The sequence below is a fragment of the Mobula birostris genome, chromosome 11 (genome assembly GCF_030028105.1).
Source record: "Mobula birostris isolate sMobBir1 chromosome 11, sMobBir1.hap1, whole genome shotgun sequence".
NCBI lineage: Eukaryota > Metazoa > Chordata > Chondrichthyes > Myliobatiformes > Myliobatidae > Mobula > Mobula birostris.
Genome location: NC_092380.1, coordinates 35,860,008 through 35,878,336, shown reverse-complemented (window position 1 = coordinate 35,878,336; position 18,329 = coordinate 35,860,008). Strand labels below are relative to the sequence as shown.

General features: G+C 47.1%; 1 protein-coding gene across 1 annotated transcript in view; it reads left to right on the top strand.

The window, feature by feature from the left end:
- The first annotated feature begins 17,636 nt into the window (after positions 1–17,636).
- The window catches only part of LOC140205481 (ras-related C3 botulinum toxin substrate 1-like), a 70,918-nt gene continuing 70,225 nt past the window's right edge, over positions 17,637–18,329 (top strand). Inside the window, exon 1 of the mRNA XM_072273090.1 lies at positions 17,637–17,933. Within this exon, the coding sequence (XP_072129191.1) occupies positions 17,932–17,933 (2 nt within the window). The 5' untranslated portion in view covers positions 17,637–17,931. The remainder of the gene's footprint in view (positions 17,934–18,329) is intronic.

The following is an 18,329-nucleotide window of genomic DNA, read 5'->3' as shown; positions in this document are numbered from 1 at the left end:
TTCCAGGGCACAGGCCTGAGCAAGGTTGTATGGAAGACCAGTAGTTGCCCATGCTGCTAGTCTCCTCTCTCCACGCCACCGATGTTGTCCAAGGGAAGGGCATTAGGACCCATACAGCTTGGCACCGGTGTCGTCACAGAGCAATGTGTGTTAAGTGCCTTACTCAAGGACGCACACGCTTCCTCAGCCAAGGCTCGAACTAGCGACCTCTAAATCACCAGACGAACGCCCTAACCACTTGGCCACGTGCCAACAGATATTTACAGGAAAATTAAAAAATGCAATAGAATTTCCAAAAAAAACTATACAGGAACAAAGACTGACAGATAACCAAAAGAACACAAATAGTGCAAATAAAAAATAATACTGAGAATGTGAGTGTAAAAAGTCATTGAAAATGAGCCTGTAGGTTATAGTATGAGTTTACTTTTATGGTGAGTGAAGTTATCCATGCCAGTTCAGGAGCCCACTGATTGTAGGATAATAACTCTTCCTGGACTTGATGGTGTCGGACCTAAGGCTCCTGCACCTCCTATCCAACGGTATTAGTGAGAAGAGAGCATGGTCTGAATCATGGGGATCTTTAGGGTTCAAAGTAACTTTATTATCAAAGTACATGTATATCATCAGAAAACCCTGAGATACATTTTCTTGTGGGCATTCACAGTAAATACAAAGAAATATAATAGAATCAATTAAAAACGTTGCATAACAAGATAGAAAAACAATCCATTTTTAAAAGACAAGTACAAAGTATAATAATATTATTACTTACTATTAGTAGTAGTTTATTATTATACTAAGAATTATAAATAAATAAGAAATAAATATTGAGAACATGATATAATGAGTCCTTGAGAGTAGGTTGTGAGAACAGTTCAGAGTTGGAATGAGTGGAGCTGAGTGAAGTTATCTCCTCTGATTCAAGAGCCTGATGGTTGAAGGGTAATAACTATTCCTGAACGAAGTGGTGTGGTGCTGAGGCTCCTGTACCTTTTCCTGATGGTAGAGGCAACAAGGGAGCATGGCAAGGATCTGTGATGATGGATGCTGCTTTCCTGCAACACTGCTCCTTGTAAAGTTTCAGGCTCAGTGACTGAATCTCAGGCAGTGAGTCTGGTCCTCTGGCTAAGAAGAGAAGAGAGGTGATGAGGACTGTAGTGGTGATGTGAGATTCCTTAGCTGGAGGAACAGAGGCGAGATTCTGTGGGCCTGGGTGGTTTGTTGTCTCCCAGGTGCCAGGGTCAGGGATGCCTCAGGTTGTCTCCACGGCATTCTAAAGGGGGAGGGAGAGCAGCCAGTCTCGGTACATATTGGCATCAATGACATAGGTAGGAAAGGTGAGGAGGTCCTGAACAGGGATTTAGGGAGCTAAGTAAAAAGCTGAAGAACATAGTCATCTCTGGAATATAGCCCGTGCTGCACACCAGTGAGGTAGGAATAGGATGATCTGGCAGGTGAATGCATGGCCAAGGAACTGGTGCATGGGTCAGGGTTTCAGATTTATCGGTAATTGGGATCTCTTCTGGGGAAGGTATGACCTGTACAAGAGGGACAGGTTACACCTGAACCCCAGAAGGAACAATTTGCTTGCAGGCAGGTTTCCTTGAGCTGTTCGGGAGGGTTTAAACTAGTTTGGCAGGGGGATGGGAAACCCCCGGCAGGGGACTAATAGTGCTAAGGATGTGGGAGTTGGTTTACAGAGGCAGAGTGCAGTGAGACTGCCAGCAAGGAGAGGCAGATGATGGGGCAAAATTGCAGTCAACTGGATGAGTAGCAATGTAAAAGGCAGACAAAATCAGAAAGGGTAAATAGAGGACTGAAGGTGTTATATTTGAATGTGCAGTATGTGGAATAAGGTTGATGAGATTGTAGTCCATTTACTGATTGGCATGCATGATGTTGTGGGCATCACTGAATCATGACTGTGTAGGATTTCGCAAATAAAACAGAAGTGAGGCGTTTTATGTTTACTGAAACCTGTAACACATTTTATTGAACTCGTAAACGTAAACACAAAAATGGTGTAAGAACCCTTACGTAAAAATGTCATCCTGTCAGACCAGCCTCTTAAAGCGAAACCTCAACTCAATGTTGGTGGTTGTGAATTATGTGCACTTCTCCCTATTACGTTACCCTACACAGGCCCCCCCAGAATTGACTAAAACCGGCATTGTAAGCCTGCCTGGAACTTGGATGAACTCCCTGGCTCAGGTCCTGTGTTCCATGGGTGGAGGGCCTGCAGGTGCCTCTGGCTCGACCAGAGGTGTGTTGACACGCTCATAATCACGTTGTGACACCAGGGGCATGGCAGCAAAACCCTCCATATCTTGGTGGGGCCAGTTTAAGGTGATCTACCGAAATATGTTCAGATTTACCGCTCTTATCAATGATAAAAGTCCAAAAAGCGGAATGGGCCATTGTAAGGGGGCCTAAGAGGATGTTGATGTACATCATGTTGGAGAAAATAAACAAGGCGGAATGTAGGTCAACAAGAACCTAATGTGCTGTATGCCATGATAGGAGGTAGGAATAGGTGAAAAGGAATTGAATTTACTGAGGAGGGTGGAATGCTGCTGAGGGGCCGACCAGGTGTTTGTGGCATCAGGAATGAAATCACCTGGCGGTAATAACGGCTGTCTGTATACCAACTCAGCCACGGACGACTGCAGGTGCTCTTTTGGAACTGTTCTGAGCCCCAGCAGGACCCACGGGAGATGACCATGCCAACAATCATTGGGCAGGGAAGTCCTCAGAGCAACCTTTAAGGAGTGGTGAAACCATTCGCATAGTCCTTGTGTGATGTAGCCTAACACCAAAGTTCTGAGCCATCACAGCCCAACATACTGAAATAAACTGGGGACCATGGTCAGAGGAAATATCAGATAGGCTGCCAAACTGAGTGATCCAGGTGCTGATGAATGCCTGAACCACGGCTGTGGCTGTTGTCGATGCTAAAGCGACGATTTTGGCCACCTGGCAATACAGTCCACATTGGTAAGAAGGTGCATGAAACCGCAGGAGAGGGAGGGAAAGGACCAACTAGGTCCATATTGATATTGTCAAACCGTGGCTCAAGGACCTCAAAAGATGCCGATGGCACCCGAACATGTCAGTAAATGTTTACGCAAGGGTACTCCACAGAGGCTGCAGTCCAATCCCACACATCCTTTCTGAGGATGTGACAAACAAACTTTAGTGCAACCAGTCTCTGAGGGGCCTTCGAGCCCGGATGTGAGAGTCCATGTATGGGATCAAAATCAGTTGGTCTCAGTTTGCAGGTACAATGCGGCGAGGCTGACCAGTTAAGATATTGCACAGGAGAGAAACACCAGCTTTCCCAAACTTAATGTCAGCCAACTGCGGGCCCGTGACTGGTGTTCAGTAAGCCTGGACCTTTGGGTCAGTAACTTTGTCAGCTGCCATGCCAGCATAGTCAACCCCGATGTAGAAGGCCTCTGGCTGGCTGGGAGAGGCCTAGGAGATGGATTTTTAGAGCAGCTCGTGGTTGAGCCCACTAGTGGATCAGCTATTCTGGATTGGGTGTTGTCCAATGAACTGGAATTGATTAGAGAGCTTAAGGTAAAAGAACCCTTAGGGTTTTTGATAGAATTCACCCTGCAATTTGAGAAAAAGCTAAAGTCAGATGTATCAGTATTAAGGTGGAGTAAAGGGAATTACAGAGGCATGAGAGAGGAGTTAGCCAAAATTGATTGGAAAAGGACACTGGCAGGGATGAAGAAGTATTCTAAAGGTAGATGACACAACCATGGCTGACGAGAAATCAAAGCCAACATAAAAGCCAAAGAGAGGACATATTATATGGCTAGCTTACCTTCGTATAATAGAGCCAAGAGAAGGGAGCTAAAAAAGTCATGAAGGAGGAAAAGATGGCATACAAAGATAAGCTAGCCAATAATGTTAAAGAGGGCACTAAAAGTTTCTTCAGATACATGAAGTGTTTAAGAGAGGAGAGAGGAGATATCAGACTGCTGGAAAATGATGCTGAAGAAGTAGTAACGGGAGACAAAGAAATAGTGGATGAACTGGATAAGTGTTCTGCATCAGTCTTCATTGTGGAAGACACTGGCATTATGCTGGAAGTTCGAGAGTGTCAAAGGGCAGAAGTGTGTGAAGTTGTCAGTACTAGAGAGAAGATTCTTGGGAAACTGGAAGGTCTGAAGGTAGGTAAGTCACCTGAACCAGACGGTGTACACCCCAGGGTTCTGAAGAGGTGACTGAAGTGATTGTGTTGACATGAGTAATGATCTCTCAAGACTCAATTGATCCTGGCATACATTGATTCCGCATGCATTGAAGAGGGTTCAAAGGATGTTCATGAAAATGATTCCAGGATTGAAAGGCTTGTCATTTGAGGAGCGTCTGATGGCTCTAGGTATCTACTCACTGGAATTCAGAAGAATGAGGGGGGATCTCATTGAAACCTATGGAATGTTGAAAACCTTTGATAGAGTGGACATGGAGAGGATGTTTCCTATGGTGAGGGAATGTAAGACCAGAGGAGACAACCTCAGAGTAGAGGGGCATGCCTTTTAGAATGGAGATGAGGAGAGCCAGAGAGTGGTTAATCTGTGGAATTTGTTGCCACAAGTGGCTATTGAGGCCAAGTCATTTGGTATATTTAAGGCAGAGGCTGATGGATTCTTGATCAGGCCTTGAGGGATGCCAGGAGAAGGTAGTAGAGTGGCTCTGAGAGGAAAAGTGGATGAACAATGATGAAATGGTGGAGCAAATTCGAAGGGCCAAATGGCCTTATTATGTTCCTATATCTTATGGTCTTATGATCTAATGTGCTCAATAGTGGGGAGGGCTTTACCCATGATAGTCTGGGCTGTAGTTTTATAGGATTTTCCATTCAAAGGCATTGGTGTTTCCATACCAGGCCATGATGCAGCCAGTCAATATGCTCTCTACTGCACATCTATAGAAGTTTGTCAAAGTTTTAGATAACATGCCAAATCTTCAAAAACTTCTAAGAAAGGAGAGGTGCTGCTGTGCTTCTACATGTTGGAGCCAAGACAGATCCTCTGAAATGATAACTCCAAGAAACTGTTAACTGTGCATCCTCTCCTCTTCTGATCCCCTAATGAGGAATGGATCAGGGATCTCTGGTTTCCTCCTCCTGTATTGCTTGGTCACACTGATATTAAGTGAGATGTTGTTGTGTCTCCCTCCTATGTGCTGATCTGTCACCACCTTTGAGTTAGCCAATGAAAGTGGTGTCATCAGCAAACTTCTACATAACATTAGAGATGCGCACAGCCTCACAGCCATAAATATAAAGGGAGTCGAGCAGGGGACTAAGCACACTGCCTTGTGTTGCCCCTGTGTTGACAAAGATTGCGGAGGAGATGTTGTTGCCAATTCATACTGACTGGGGTCTGCAAGTGAGGAAGTTAATGATCCAGTTGCACAAGGAGGTATTGAAGCCTAGGTCTTGTAGTTTATTGATTAGTTTTGAGGGATGATAGATAGACAAATTTGTTTTTCAAGAACCTACCGACATCTGCTTTAAACATAGCCAAAAACTTGGCCTCCACAGCTGACTTTGGAGATGGATTCCACCATTCACCTCCCTCTGGCTAAAGAAATTCATTCTTCTCTCTGCTCTAATGGGATGTCCTTCTATTCGGAGCCAGTGCCCTCTGGTACTAGACACCCAATATACAACAGTGTATTGCAATAGTGGTGTGGGGGGGGGGGGGGCGGTCTCTGATTAGTAAGGGCATCAAGGGTTACAGAGAGAAGGCAGGAGGATGAAGTTGAGAGGGAAAATAAATCAGCTATGATGGAATGGCAGAGCAGACATGAAGGGACAAATGGCATAATTCTGCTCCAATGTCTTATGGTCTTATAGAACATAGAATATAGAACATAGAATAGTACAGCACAGTACAGGCCCTTCAGCCCACAATGTTGTGCCGACCCTCAAACCCTGCCTCCATAAAAGCCCCCACCTTAGATTCCTCCATATACCTGTCTAGTAGTCTCTTAAACTTCACTAGTGTATCTGCCTCCACCACTGACTCAGGCAGTGCATTCCACGCACCAACCACTCTCTGAGTAAAAAACCTTCCTCTAATATCCCCCTTGAACTTCCCACCCCTTACCTTAAAGCCATATCCTCTTGTATCGAGCAGTGGTGCCCTGGGGAAGAGGCGTTGGCTATCCACTCTATCTATTCCTCTTATTATCTTATACACTTCTATCATGTCTCCTCTCATCCTTCTTCTCTCCAAAAAGTAAAGCCCTAGCTCCCTTAATCTCTGATCATAATGCATACTTTCTAAACCAGGCAGCATCCTGGTAAATCTCCTCTGCACCCTTTCCAATGCTTCCACATCCTTCCTATAGTGAGGTGACCAGAACTGGACACAATACTCCAAGTGTGGCCTAACCAGAGTTTTATAGAGCTGCATCATTACATCGCGACTCTTAAACTCTATCCCTCGACTTATGAAAGCTAACACCCCATAAGCTTTCTTAACTACCCTATCCACCTGTGAGGCAACTTTCAGGGATCTGTGGACATGTACCCCGAGATCCCTCTGCTCCTCCACACTACCAAGTATCCTGCCATTTACTTTGTACTCTGCCTTGGAGTTTGTCCTTCCAAAGTGTACAACCTCACACTTCTCCGGGTTGAATTCCATCTGCCACTTCTCAGCCCACTTCTGCATCCTATCAATGTCTCTCTGCAATCCATCGCCAATGGTGGGAGCTTCCCTCCTAGTCTCTTGCCTCCTCCTTCTCAACTTGTTGAGAAACCTCTCCTTGATTCAGGCTGGGAAGAAAAGTAGCAAGGTGTTTCTCAGGAGCCCCCATCAAAACACCATGGACACTGGACCACTCAAGGAGATGTTAGGGGCGAGATTATCAGACTGAGTCAAAGGGGCAGATTTCAGGAAACATGGAGAGGAGGTGGATGAGGCAGAATGGTTTAGGAAAATGTTCTAGAGCTCTGGGCATATCCAGATGTCAACAGATCTGCTGTGGTGGGTAGGGACACAGAACCAGAAGTGTGCAGAAGCCCAGAACTGGGACAGAGGGGAAAACTCAAACAGAGTGGTGAGAAAATCATTAAGGTCTCCCTCCCTGCTATTTCTGACCTTTACCGGGAGTGTTGCAGATGAAGGGCCTGAAGCATTGTTGAGGATCCCCACCACCCATCCCACAATCTCTTTGACCCACTACTATCAGGAAGGAGGTACAGGAGCATCAGGACTAGGACAGCCAGACTGGGTAACAGCTTCTTCCTTCAGGTTCTGAGATTAGTGAATACCCTGCCACCACTGAGTTCTTGTCACTAGGACAGCTGTTTACTGTACTGTTCACAGATTACCTATGCTATGCACTACATGCCTTTTTTATTAAATTTTATTAACTTATTCATAGAATAATATTTTGGTTCATGTACTGTGTGTGATATATGTTTTGTGGGTGCACAGTGGTCCAGAGAAATGCTGTTTAATTTGGTTGTACTTTTGTACAGTCAGATGACAATAAACTTGAAATTCAACTTGAATTTGAGAGTAATGGATGAGACCATGTTGGTCCTAATGGCTTGAGCTCTGTAACTCCAAAAATACTCAACAATCTTAAGCAGTCATTTGAGAGTCTACTTGTTTGAGCCAGTGCCCCTCCACACCCACTACCAAAATCATGCCATCTCCTAATCAGAATCCCACACCCCCATCCCCATTCTCTCTTATGGAGGAAGACAATTCGCCAAGGTTCCCAGTCCAGGAACAGTCACTGGACAGGTTGTGTCTGTTGACAATGACAACTGGCAGAATCAAACACCACTTGGGCCAGCATGGTCATGTCGCAGTGAATGTGACACTATTACAGCACCGGCAACCCAGGTTCAGTTCCTGTCTCTGACTGTAAGGAGTTTGTAATTTCTCCCCATGACCGCGTGGGCTTCTTCCACAACCCAAAGATGCCCTAGTTAGTAGGTGGATTGGTCACATGGGTGTAACTGGGCACTCAGGAGGGCCTGCTACCATATTCTAAGTACAGGTCTTTCAGCCCACAATGTTGTAACAACCTTCTAATCTTCTCTGAGATCAATCTAACCCGTCCTTCCGACATAACCCTCCATTTTTTCATCCATGTGCCTATTTAAGAGTTTCCCAAATGCCCTTATGTTTCTGCCTCTGCCACCTGCCAGAACAGTCCATGCAACCACTATTCTGTGTTTAAAAAAATCTACTCTAACATCCCCCTTAAACTTTCCACCATTCACCTTGACAGAATGCCCCCTCGTATTAGTTATTTCTGCCTGGGAACCAGTCTCTGGATGCCCACTGTGGGCACTTACAAAATGCTTTCGATGGGGCACAGAGTTCCAGCAGACCATTACCAGATTGACACTGAGGTTGGACAAGGGAAGGAGACAAGACCGTTACTGTTCAAAGAGCTTCCAAAATTGGATAGAGAAATGATTGCTCTTCGGGCATCTGAGGCCATGGCAAGAGGGACAAAAGCCACAGAGACTTGGAAAGGATAACAAAACAGTCATTAAGTCTACAGTGAAAGAGTGGAGTGCTGCTCTGCAGATATTGGCCTGCCATACCCATGTAGAGCTGCTACCTCACTGCTACAGCCACCCAGGTTCAATCCTGACCTCGAGTGCTACCAGCTTCACCAGCTTGGTATTAGCTCACCCCTCTGCAATTGGACCTTGGACTTTCTGACTAACAGACTCCAATCAGTTAAGTTAGACAACCTCTCCTCCTCTACTCTCACCCTGAACACCGGCGTGCCTCAAGGCTGTGTGCTGAGCCCTCTTCTGCACTCCTTTTTCACATATGACTGCATTCCTATACATGATTCTAACTCCATAATCAAGTTTGCAGACGACACCACGGTGATTGGCCTGATCAGAGGGGATAATGAGATGGCCTACAGGGACGAGGTCCAGCACCTGGCAGTGTGGTGTGCCAACAACAAACTGGCCCTTAACACCCAGAAGACCAAGGAGATCATTGTGGACTTCAGGCATGCTAGGAACCACACTCACATCCCCATCTACATCAACGGAGCTGTAATGGAGCATATATCAAGCTTCAAATTCCTTGGTGTCCACATTTCCGAGGATCTCGCTTGGTCCCTGAACTCCTCTATCCTGGTCAAAAAGGTGCAACATTGCTTTTATTTCCCGCAGAGCATCAAGAAAGCTCACCTCTGTCCCAGGATACTGACGGACTTTTACCGCTGTACCATTGAGAGCATACTCACCAACTGCATCTCAGTGTGGTATGGCAATTGTCCCGTATTGGACTGCAAAGCACTCCAGCGTGTGGTGAAAACTGCCCAGCGGATTATCGGCACCCAATTGCCCAGCATTGAGAACATCTACCATAAATGCTACCTGGGCAGGGTGAAAAGCATTATCAAGGATGTAACTCACCCTAACCATGGACTTCTTACTCTCCTCCCATCCGGTAGGCACTACAGGAGCCTCCGCTCCCACACCAGCAGGCACAGGAAGAGCTTCTTCCCTGAGGTTGTGACACTGCTGAACCTCACATCACAGCACTAAGCAGTATTGCACCCATATTGTGCTGTCTCAGTACTTTTATATTTGTGTGCTGTAGCACTTACTTTTTATTTGCAGTTATTTTGTAAATAACACTATTCTTTGTATTTCTGGTCAGATGCTAACTGCATTTCATTGGCTTTGTATCTGTACTCGGCACAATGACAATAAAGTTGAATCTAATCTAATCTAAAGCCAGCACCTCAGAGAGAGTTGGAAGCACATTTAGAAGGTGGAGAAAAAATATTTTCTCTGTATCCAGGAGATGGTGACAAGGATTGCTTACACCCTGCCCCTCAACATGCACTTGATATTTCATGTCACCTTTCTCTGCTACGTACAATTCTCTCCCAATTAGATGGTGAAATAAAGATCAGAAGTCTCTTCTCTTGTTAATGCCCTTAGCTCCAACCCTGTTCGATCTCTAAAGTTTAAACAGGAATCAGAATCAGGTTTAATGTCATTGGCATATGTTGTGAAATTTGTTCTTTTGCTGCGGCAGTACATTGCAATCATCATCATCATCATCACATACAAAATGAAGGAGGAACTCAGCAGAGACTCTTCCAGTCCTACTGAAGGGTTTCGGCCTGAAAAGTCGACGGTACTCTTTTCCACAGATGCCGCCTAGCCTGCTGAGTTCCTCCATTTTGTGTGCATTGCTCGGATTTCCAACACCTGCAGATTTTCTCTTGTTTGTGATCATCATCATCATCATCATTATGTGTCATGTTCTATGACATGGGCGATGATGATCTATGACCATAATTGTTCTTGGCAAATTTTTCTACATAAGTGACCTTGTTCTGGGCAGTGTCTTGACCAGATGGGTGATCCCAGCCATTATCAATACTCTTTAGAGATTGTCTGCCTGGCGTCAGTGGTCACATCACCAGGACTTGTGATATGCTCCAGCTAGTCATACAGCCATTTACCACCTGCACCCATGGCTTCACATGACCCTGATCAGGAGTTGGGGGTGGGGGGTGCTAAGCAGGTGCTATACCTTGCCCAAAGGTGACCTGCAGGCTAGTGGAGGGAAGGAGTGCCGTGCATCTCCTTTGGTAGAGACATATCTCCACCCGGCCACATGTACATTGCAATATATAATTAAAAACTATAAATTACAATAGGAATTTTTATTTTTAAAAATAAAATTAAATAGGTCATGCAAAAAGAGAGCATATTGAGGTAATGTACACGGGTTCACTGTCCATTCAGAAATCTGATGGCAGAGGGAAAGAAGCTGTTTTTAAAATGTTGACTGTGTGCCTTTTGGTTCCTGTACCTCCTCCCTAATGGTTGTAATGAGAAGAGGGCATGTCCTGGGTGGTGGGGGCCTTTAATAATGGATTGTACTTTTTTGACGCATTGCCTTTTGAAGATGTCCTCGATGCTGGGGAGGCTGGTGCCCATGATGGAGCTGGCTGATTTCACAACTTAATGCAGCTTTTTCTAATCTTGTGTGGTGGTTCCTCCATATCAGATAGTGATGCAACATATTAGAATGGTCTGCATGGTATATCTGTAGAAATTTTCTGGTCTTTGGAGACATAAATGTCCTCAAACTCCTAATGAAATATAGTCACTGTCGTGCCTTCTACGTAATTGCATCAATAGGCTGGTCCCAGGATAGATCTTCAGAGATATTGACACACAGGAATTTGAAGCAGCTCACCTTTCTATTGCTGATCCCTCAATGAAGACTGGTGTGTATTCTCTCAACTTCTCCTTCCTGATTCTTTGGTCTTACTGACATTGAGTGCAAGGTTGGTGATACGACATCAATCAGTTGATCTATCTTGCTCCTGCAAACCTCCTTATCGCCATCTGACATTATGTCAATAATAGCTACATCATTGACAAATCTATAGATGATATATGAGCTGTGTCTATCCACAAAGAAACTGATGTTTCCCGGAAAACAGTGCCTCCTGTTTCTACCTCCTACCCAAAATCCCTAAATCCGCTTGTCCAGGTAGACCCATTGTTTCAGCTTGTACCTGCCCATTGAACTCATATCTGCAAAAGTAGACTTTGTTTTATCACCCCTGGTTCAGTCCCTTCCCACCTACATCTGTGACACCTCACACGCTCTTGATCTTTTCAAGGATTTCAGGTTCCTTGGCCCCCATCATCTTACTTTCACCATGGATGTCCAGTACCAATACACTTCCATCTCCCACCAGGAAGGTCTCAAAGCTTTCTGTCTCCTTCTGGATACCAGACCCAGCCAGTTCCCCTGCACCACCATTCTCCTCCGCCTATTGGAATTTGTCCTCACTCTAAATAATTTCTCCTTTGGATCCTCCCACTTCCTTCAAACAAAAGGTGTAGCCATGGGCACTCACATGGGTCCCAGCTATGCCTGCCTGTTTGTCGGCCATGTGGAACAGTCTATGTTCCAAGCCTACACCAGTGACTGTCCCTCACTTTTCCTATGCTACATTGATGACTGCATTGGTGCTGCTTCCTGCATCCGTGCTGAACTCGTTGATTTCATCCACTTTTCCTCCAACTTCCACCTGGCCCTCAAATTCACCTGGTCCATTTCCGACACTTGCCTTCTCTTTCTCAATCTCACTGTCTCTATCTCTGGGACAGTTTGTCCACCGATATCTATTATAAACCAATGGATTCTGACAGCTACCTGGACTATACCTTGTCTCAACTCCTTCTCCTTCTCTCAACTCCTCCAACTCCACCGCATCTGATCGCAGGATGAGGCTTTCCATTCTAGAATGAAGGAGATGTCCTCCTTTTTCAAAGAAAGAGTCTTCTTTTCATCTACCATCAACACTGCCCTCAACTGCATCTCTTCCATTTCACATATGTCTGCTCTTACCCCATCTTTCCACCACCCTACCAGGGATAGGGTTCCTTTAGTCCTCACCTACCACCCCACCAGCCTCCGTGTCCAGCACATAATTCTCCAAAACTTCCACCACCTCCAACTGAATCCCATCGCCAAGCACATCTTTCCATCCCCGCTACTTTCTGCTTTCAGTAGGGATCACTCCCTACGTGACTCCCATGACCATTTGTCCCTCCCCACTGATCTCCCTCCTGGCACTTATCCTTGCAAACAGAACAAGTGCTACACTTGCCCCTACACCTCCTTCCTCACTACCATTCAGGGCCCCAAACAGTCCATCCAGGTGAGGTGACACTTCACCTCTGAGTCCGTTGGGGTCATTTACTATGTTCGGTGCTCCCAGTGAGGCCTCTTGTATATCAGTGAGAACCGACGAAGGTTGAGATATCGTTGTGCCGAGCATCTATGCTCTGTCCTCTATAACAAGCGGGATCTCCCAGTGGCCACCCATTTTAATTCCACTTCCCATTCCCATTCCGATATGTCCATCCATGGCCTCCTCCAATGCCAGGATAAGGCCACACTCAGGGTGGAGGAGCAACACCTTATATTCCATTTGGGTAGCCTCCAACCTGACAGCATGAACATCAATTTCTCAAACTTCCAGTAATGCCTCTACCGCACCCTCCCCCCCCCCCCCATCATTTCCCATCCCCTTATCCTTCTCTCATGTTATCTCCTTACCCGCCCATCACCTTCTTCTGGTGCTCCTCTTCCCCCTCCCCTGCCTCCAACTTTTTCTTTCTTCCATGGCCTTCTGCCTCTTTCACCAATCAACTTCCTAGCTCTTTGCTTCATCTCTTCCCCTCCAAGTTTCACCTATCACCTTGTGTTTCTCTCTCCCTTCCCCCCCCCACACACTTTTCAAATCTACTCCTTAGCTTTTTTTCTCCAGTCTGCTGAAGGGTTTTGGTCCAAAATGTCGACTGTGCTTTTTTCCATAGTTGCTGGCTGGCCTACTGAGTTCCTCCGACATTTTGTGTGTGTGGCTCAGATTTCCAGCAGCTGCAGACTTTCTCTTGTTTATGATGTTTCCCAGATATCAGTTTCCACCGCTACACCTGTTTATAACAGAATATTGGCCTATGTGTTCACATCCTCAGTGGTTAGGCAGGAAAATTAGATTAATTCTGATTTGACTAGCAAATGAGAAAAGTACCTGGAACTGTTACTTGGCTAAGGTGGGAAACTGAGGAACAAACCAACTTTTAATACTGAATTATGAGGGGAAATTTAAGCAGGCTTTTTACACTGAGGTTGGGCGAGACTACAACTAGAGGTCATGGGTTAAGAGTGAAAGGTGAACTGTTTATGGAGAGCATGAGGGGGAACCTCTTTACTCAGAGGGTGTGGAATGAGCTGCTAGTGGCAGTGGTGGATGGGGGTTCAATTTCAACAGTCAAGAGAAGGACATGGATGGGAAAGGTATGGAGGGCTATATCCAGGTGCAGGTCGATGGGAATAAACCAGGGGTTTCCAACCGTTTTTATGCCATGTACCAATACCATTAAGCAAGGGGTCCATGGACCCCAGGTTGGGAACCCCTGGAGTAGGCAGATCAATCATTTAGTATGAACAAAATGGGCTGAAAGGCCTGTTTCTGTTTTGTAGCACTCTTTGACTCTATGAAGGTGTCAAGCTCTGAGCTATGGTCCAATGGACATTATTTTTGCCTGGGCTTAAATCCCAGAAGTTAGAGTGGGCACACTGGGGCGGTCACTTCACTGCGACCCTGAGGGGGAATTACATGGTCATCTCAATGAAGTGGCGATCAAGGCCCTTTTGAACCTTGTTGAAGAGCGAGAGAGCAGCAGAAACCACACAACGGGGATTAGTGAGAGTGGGTCTGACAGAACTCCCAATGAAGCAGGGAGGAGTCCTGATGAAGGATCACGGCCCAAAAAAATTTCCAACAGAATATATCGTGTCTCCAATTGATGCCCTTTTCTGTCCTCTCAGGTGGAGGGTAAAAGGTCCCATGAAATCATTTCATAAAAGGAGATTTCTCCCTCTGTTTGTAGAATGGGTTGTAACAGTGTATATGTTATCTTAAGGATGACAACAACAGGAATTCTGCAGATGCTGGAAATTCAAGCAACACACATCAAAGTTGCTGGTGAACGCAGCAGGCCAGGCAGCATCTGTAGGAAGAGGTGCAGTCGATGTTTCAGGCTGAGACCCTTCGTCAGGACTAACTGAAGGAAGAGTGAGTAAGGGATTTGAAAGTTGGAGGGGGAGGGGGAGATCCAAAATGATAGGAGAAGACAGGAGGGGGAGGGATAGAGCCAAGAGCTGGATAGGTGATTGGCAAAAGGGAATACGAGAGGATCATGGGACAGGAGGTCCGGGAAGAAAGACGGGGGGGGGGGGGACCCAGAGGATGGGCAAGAGGTATATTCAGAGGGACAGAGGGAGAAAAAGGAGAGTGAGAGAAAGAATGTGTGCATAAAAATGAGTAACAGATGGGATACGAGGGGGAGGTGGGGCCTTAGCGGAAGTTAGGGAAGTCGATGTTCATGCCATCAGGTTGGAGGCTACCCAGACGGAATATAAGGTGTTGTTCCTCCAACCTGAGTGTGGCTTCATCTTTACAGTAGAGGAGGCTGTGGATGGACATGTCAGAATGGGAATGGGATGTGGAATTAAAATGTGTGGCCACTGGGAGATCCTGCTTTCTCTGGCGGACAGAGCGTAGATGTTCAGCAAAGCGGTCTCCCAGTCTGCGTCGGGTCTCGCCAATATATAAAAGGCCACATAGGGAGCACCGGACGCAGTATATCACCCCAGTCGACTCACAGGTGAAGTGCTGCCTCACCTGGAAGGACTGTTTCGGGCCCTGAATGGTGGTAAGGGAGGAAGTGTAAGGGCATGTGTAGCACTTGTTCCGCTTACACGGATAAGTGCCAGGAGGGAGATCAGTGGGGAGGGATTGGGGGGACGAATGGACAAGGGAGTTGTGTAGGGAGCGATCCCTGCGGAATGCAGAGAGAGGGGGGGAGGGAAAGATGTGCTTAGTGGTGGGATCCCGTTGGAGGTGGCGGAAGTTTCGGAGAATAATATGTTGGACCCGGAGGCTGGTGGGGTGGTAGGTGAGGACCAGGGGAACCCTATTCCTAGTGGGGTGGCGAGAGGATGGATTGAGAGCAGATGTACGTGAAATGGGGGAGATGCGTTTAAGAGCAGAGTTGATAGTGGAGGAAGGGAAACCCCTTTCTTTAAAAAAGGAAGACATCTCCCTCGTCCTAGAATGAAAAGCCTCATCCTGAGAGCAGATGCAGCGGAGACGGAGGAATTGCGAGAAGGGGATGGCGTTTTTGCAAGAGACAGGGTGAGAAGAGGAATAGTCCAGATAGCTGTGAGAGTCAGTAGGCTTATAGTAGACATCAGTGGATAAGCTGTCTCTAGAGACAGAGACAGAAAGATCTAGAAAGGGGAGGGAGGTGTCGGAAATGGACCAGGTAAACTTGAGGGCAGGGTGAAAGTTGGAGGCAAAGTTAATAAAGTCAACAAGTTCTGCATGCGTGCAGGAAGCAGCGCCAATGCAGTCATCAATGTAGCGAAGGAAAAGTGGGGGACAGATACCAGAGTAGGCACGGAACATAGATTGTTCCACAAACCCAACAAAAAGGCAGGCATAGCTAGGACCCATACGGGTGCCCATAGCTACACCTTTAGTTTGGAGGAAGTGGGAGGAGCCAAAGGAGAAATTATTAAGAGTAAGGACTAATTCCGCTAGACGGAGCAGAGTGGTGGTAGAGGGGAACTGATTTTGTCTGGAATCCAAAAAGAAGCGTAGAGCTTTAAGACCTTCCTGATGGGGGATGGAAGTATATAAGGACTGGACATCCATGGTGAAAATAAAGCGGTGGGGGCCAGGGAACTTAAAATCATCGAAAAGTTTAAGAGCGTGAGAAGTGTCACGAACATAGGTCGGAAGGGATTGAACAAGGGGTGATAAAACAGTGTCGAGGTATGCAGAAATGAGTTTGGTGGGGCAGGAGCAAGCTGAGACAATAGGTCGGCCAGGACAGGCAGGTTTGTGGATCCTGGGTAGGAGGTAGAAACGGGAAGTGCGGGGTGTGGGAACTATAAGGTTGGTAGCAGTGGATGGGAGATCCCCTGAGTGGATAAAGTCGGTGATGGTATGGGAGACAATGGCCTGGTGCTCCTTAGTGGGGTCACGATCGAGGGGTAAATAAGAGGAGGTATCTGCGAGTTGTCGCTGTGCCTCGGCAAGGTAGAGGTCAGTACGCCAGACTACAACAGCACCCCCCCTTATCGGCGGGTTTAATAATAAGGTTAGGATTAGTGCGGAGGGAGTGGAGAGCAAGCGTTCAGAAGGAGTGAGGTTGGAATGGGGACAAGGTGCGGTGAAGTCGAGACGGTTGATGTCCCGTCGGCAGTTAGCAATAAAGAGATCCAGAGCAGGCAGAAGACCAGAGCGGGGTATCCATGAAGAAGAGGAGGGTTGAAGACGGGAGAAGGGGTCATCGGTGGGGGTGGAAGAGTCCTTGCCAAAGAAGTAGGCTCGGAGATGGCGGAAGAAAAGTTCCGCATCGTGGCGAACACGGAACTCGCTGAGGTGTGGGCGAAGGGGGACAAACGTGAGGCCCTTACTGAGGACCGAGCGTTCTGCCTCCGACAGTTGAAGGTCGGAGGGGGTGGTAAAGACCCGGCACGGATGAGAGCTGGGATCAGAGGGGGGGGGGGAGGCTGGGGGTGTCAATGGAGAGGGGAGGGTTGGGGTGAGAGGAAGATGGAGCCTCTGAGGACCCAGGAGCTGACGATGGGATCTGAGGAAAATGGGGCTGCGGAGTGGTGGTGGAGGAAGGGGAGACGGGAGTCACAACAGCAGCACATAAAGACCCGGCCTGGAGTTCAAGGCTGGAATCTTGAGAGCTGGGATCAGAGGGGGGAGGCTGGGGGTGTCAATGGAGAGGGGAGGGTTGGGGTGAGAGGAAGATGGAGCCTCTGAGGACCCAGGAGCTGACGATGGGATCTGAAGGAGAGGGGATTGCAGGGTATTGGTGGGGGAAGGGGAGACGGGAGTCACAACAGCAGCACATAAAGACCCGGCCTGGAGTTCAAGGCTGGCGTCGCAGTTGGTGGTTGCGCAATAGCTGTGAAGGTGTCCATGGTCGTTGCTGGAGTCCGGGTTTTGAATATACCCTGAGGTGTTGGAGCCGGCGAGATCAGTGGCAGGAGCCGCAATCTGAAGTTCATGTCTGCTAGCGTCGGGGCTGGCAGGCTCTGGAGTCCGTAGATGTAGGATCTTGCGATCTTTGCCTAACATGACAAAGTCAAAAAAACGGCGATTGCAGGCGCGAATCCGACGGAGGATGAAATAACGGGTAGGACCATTACAGACGGTGAAGGAAGTGTCCCGAAGGTGTGGAAGGGTCTGGGATAGGGATACCAAGTACCTCCTCATGGCGGAGAGAGTCGCCTTCAGAGCTTGACGGGAGAAGCGGCGAGAGGCAGAGTCAATAAAATGTGAGTACCTGGGATCCTCAGAAGGTCCAAACTGAGAGGCTTGGAAACGAATCCTAAAGCCAACTGGAGTAAGTTGGCGACGGAGGCACGTTCCAAGAAAGGATATATGGCTGTGATAGTGAGTCTGAGTCAAAGTGTGGTCGAAAAGTTGAAGAGCCAAAGAAATTACAGATGGGGAGCAGTGAGAGATGGTTTCACTGAACTCCCGTCGAAGAGAAGATTTAAACTTCTTCGGTGTAGGCATCACCGGAAGAGGCTACGCAGTAGTGAATTTAAACGCAAACAACAGGAATTCTGCAGATGCTGGAAATTCAAGCAACACACATCAAAGTTGCTGGTGAATGCAGCAGGCCAGGCAGCATCTGTAGGAAGAGGTGCAGTCGACGTTTCAGGCCG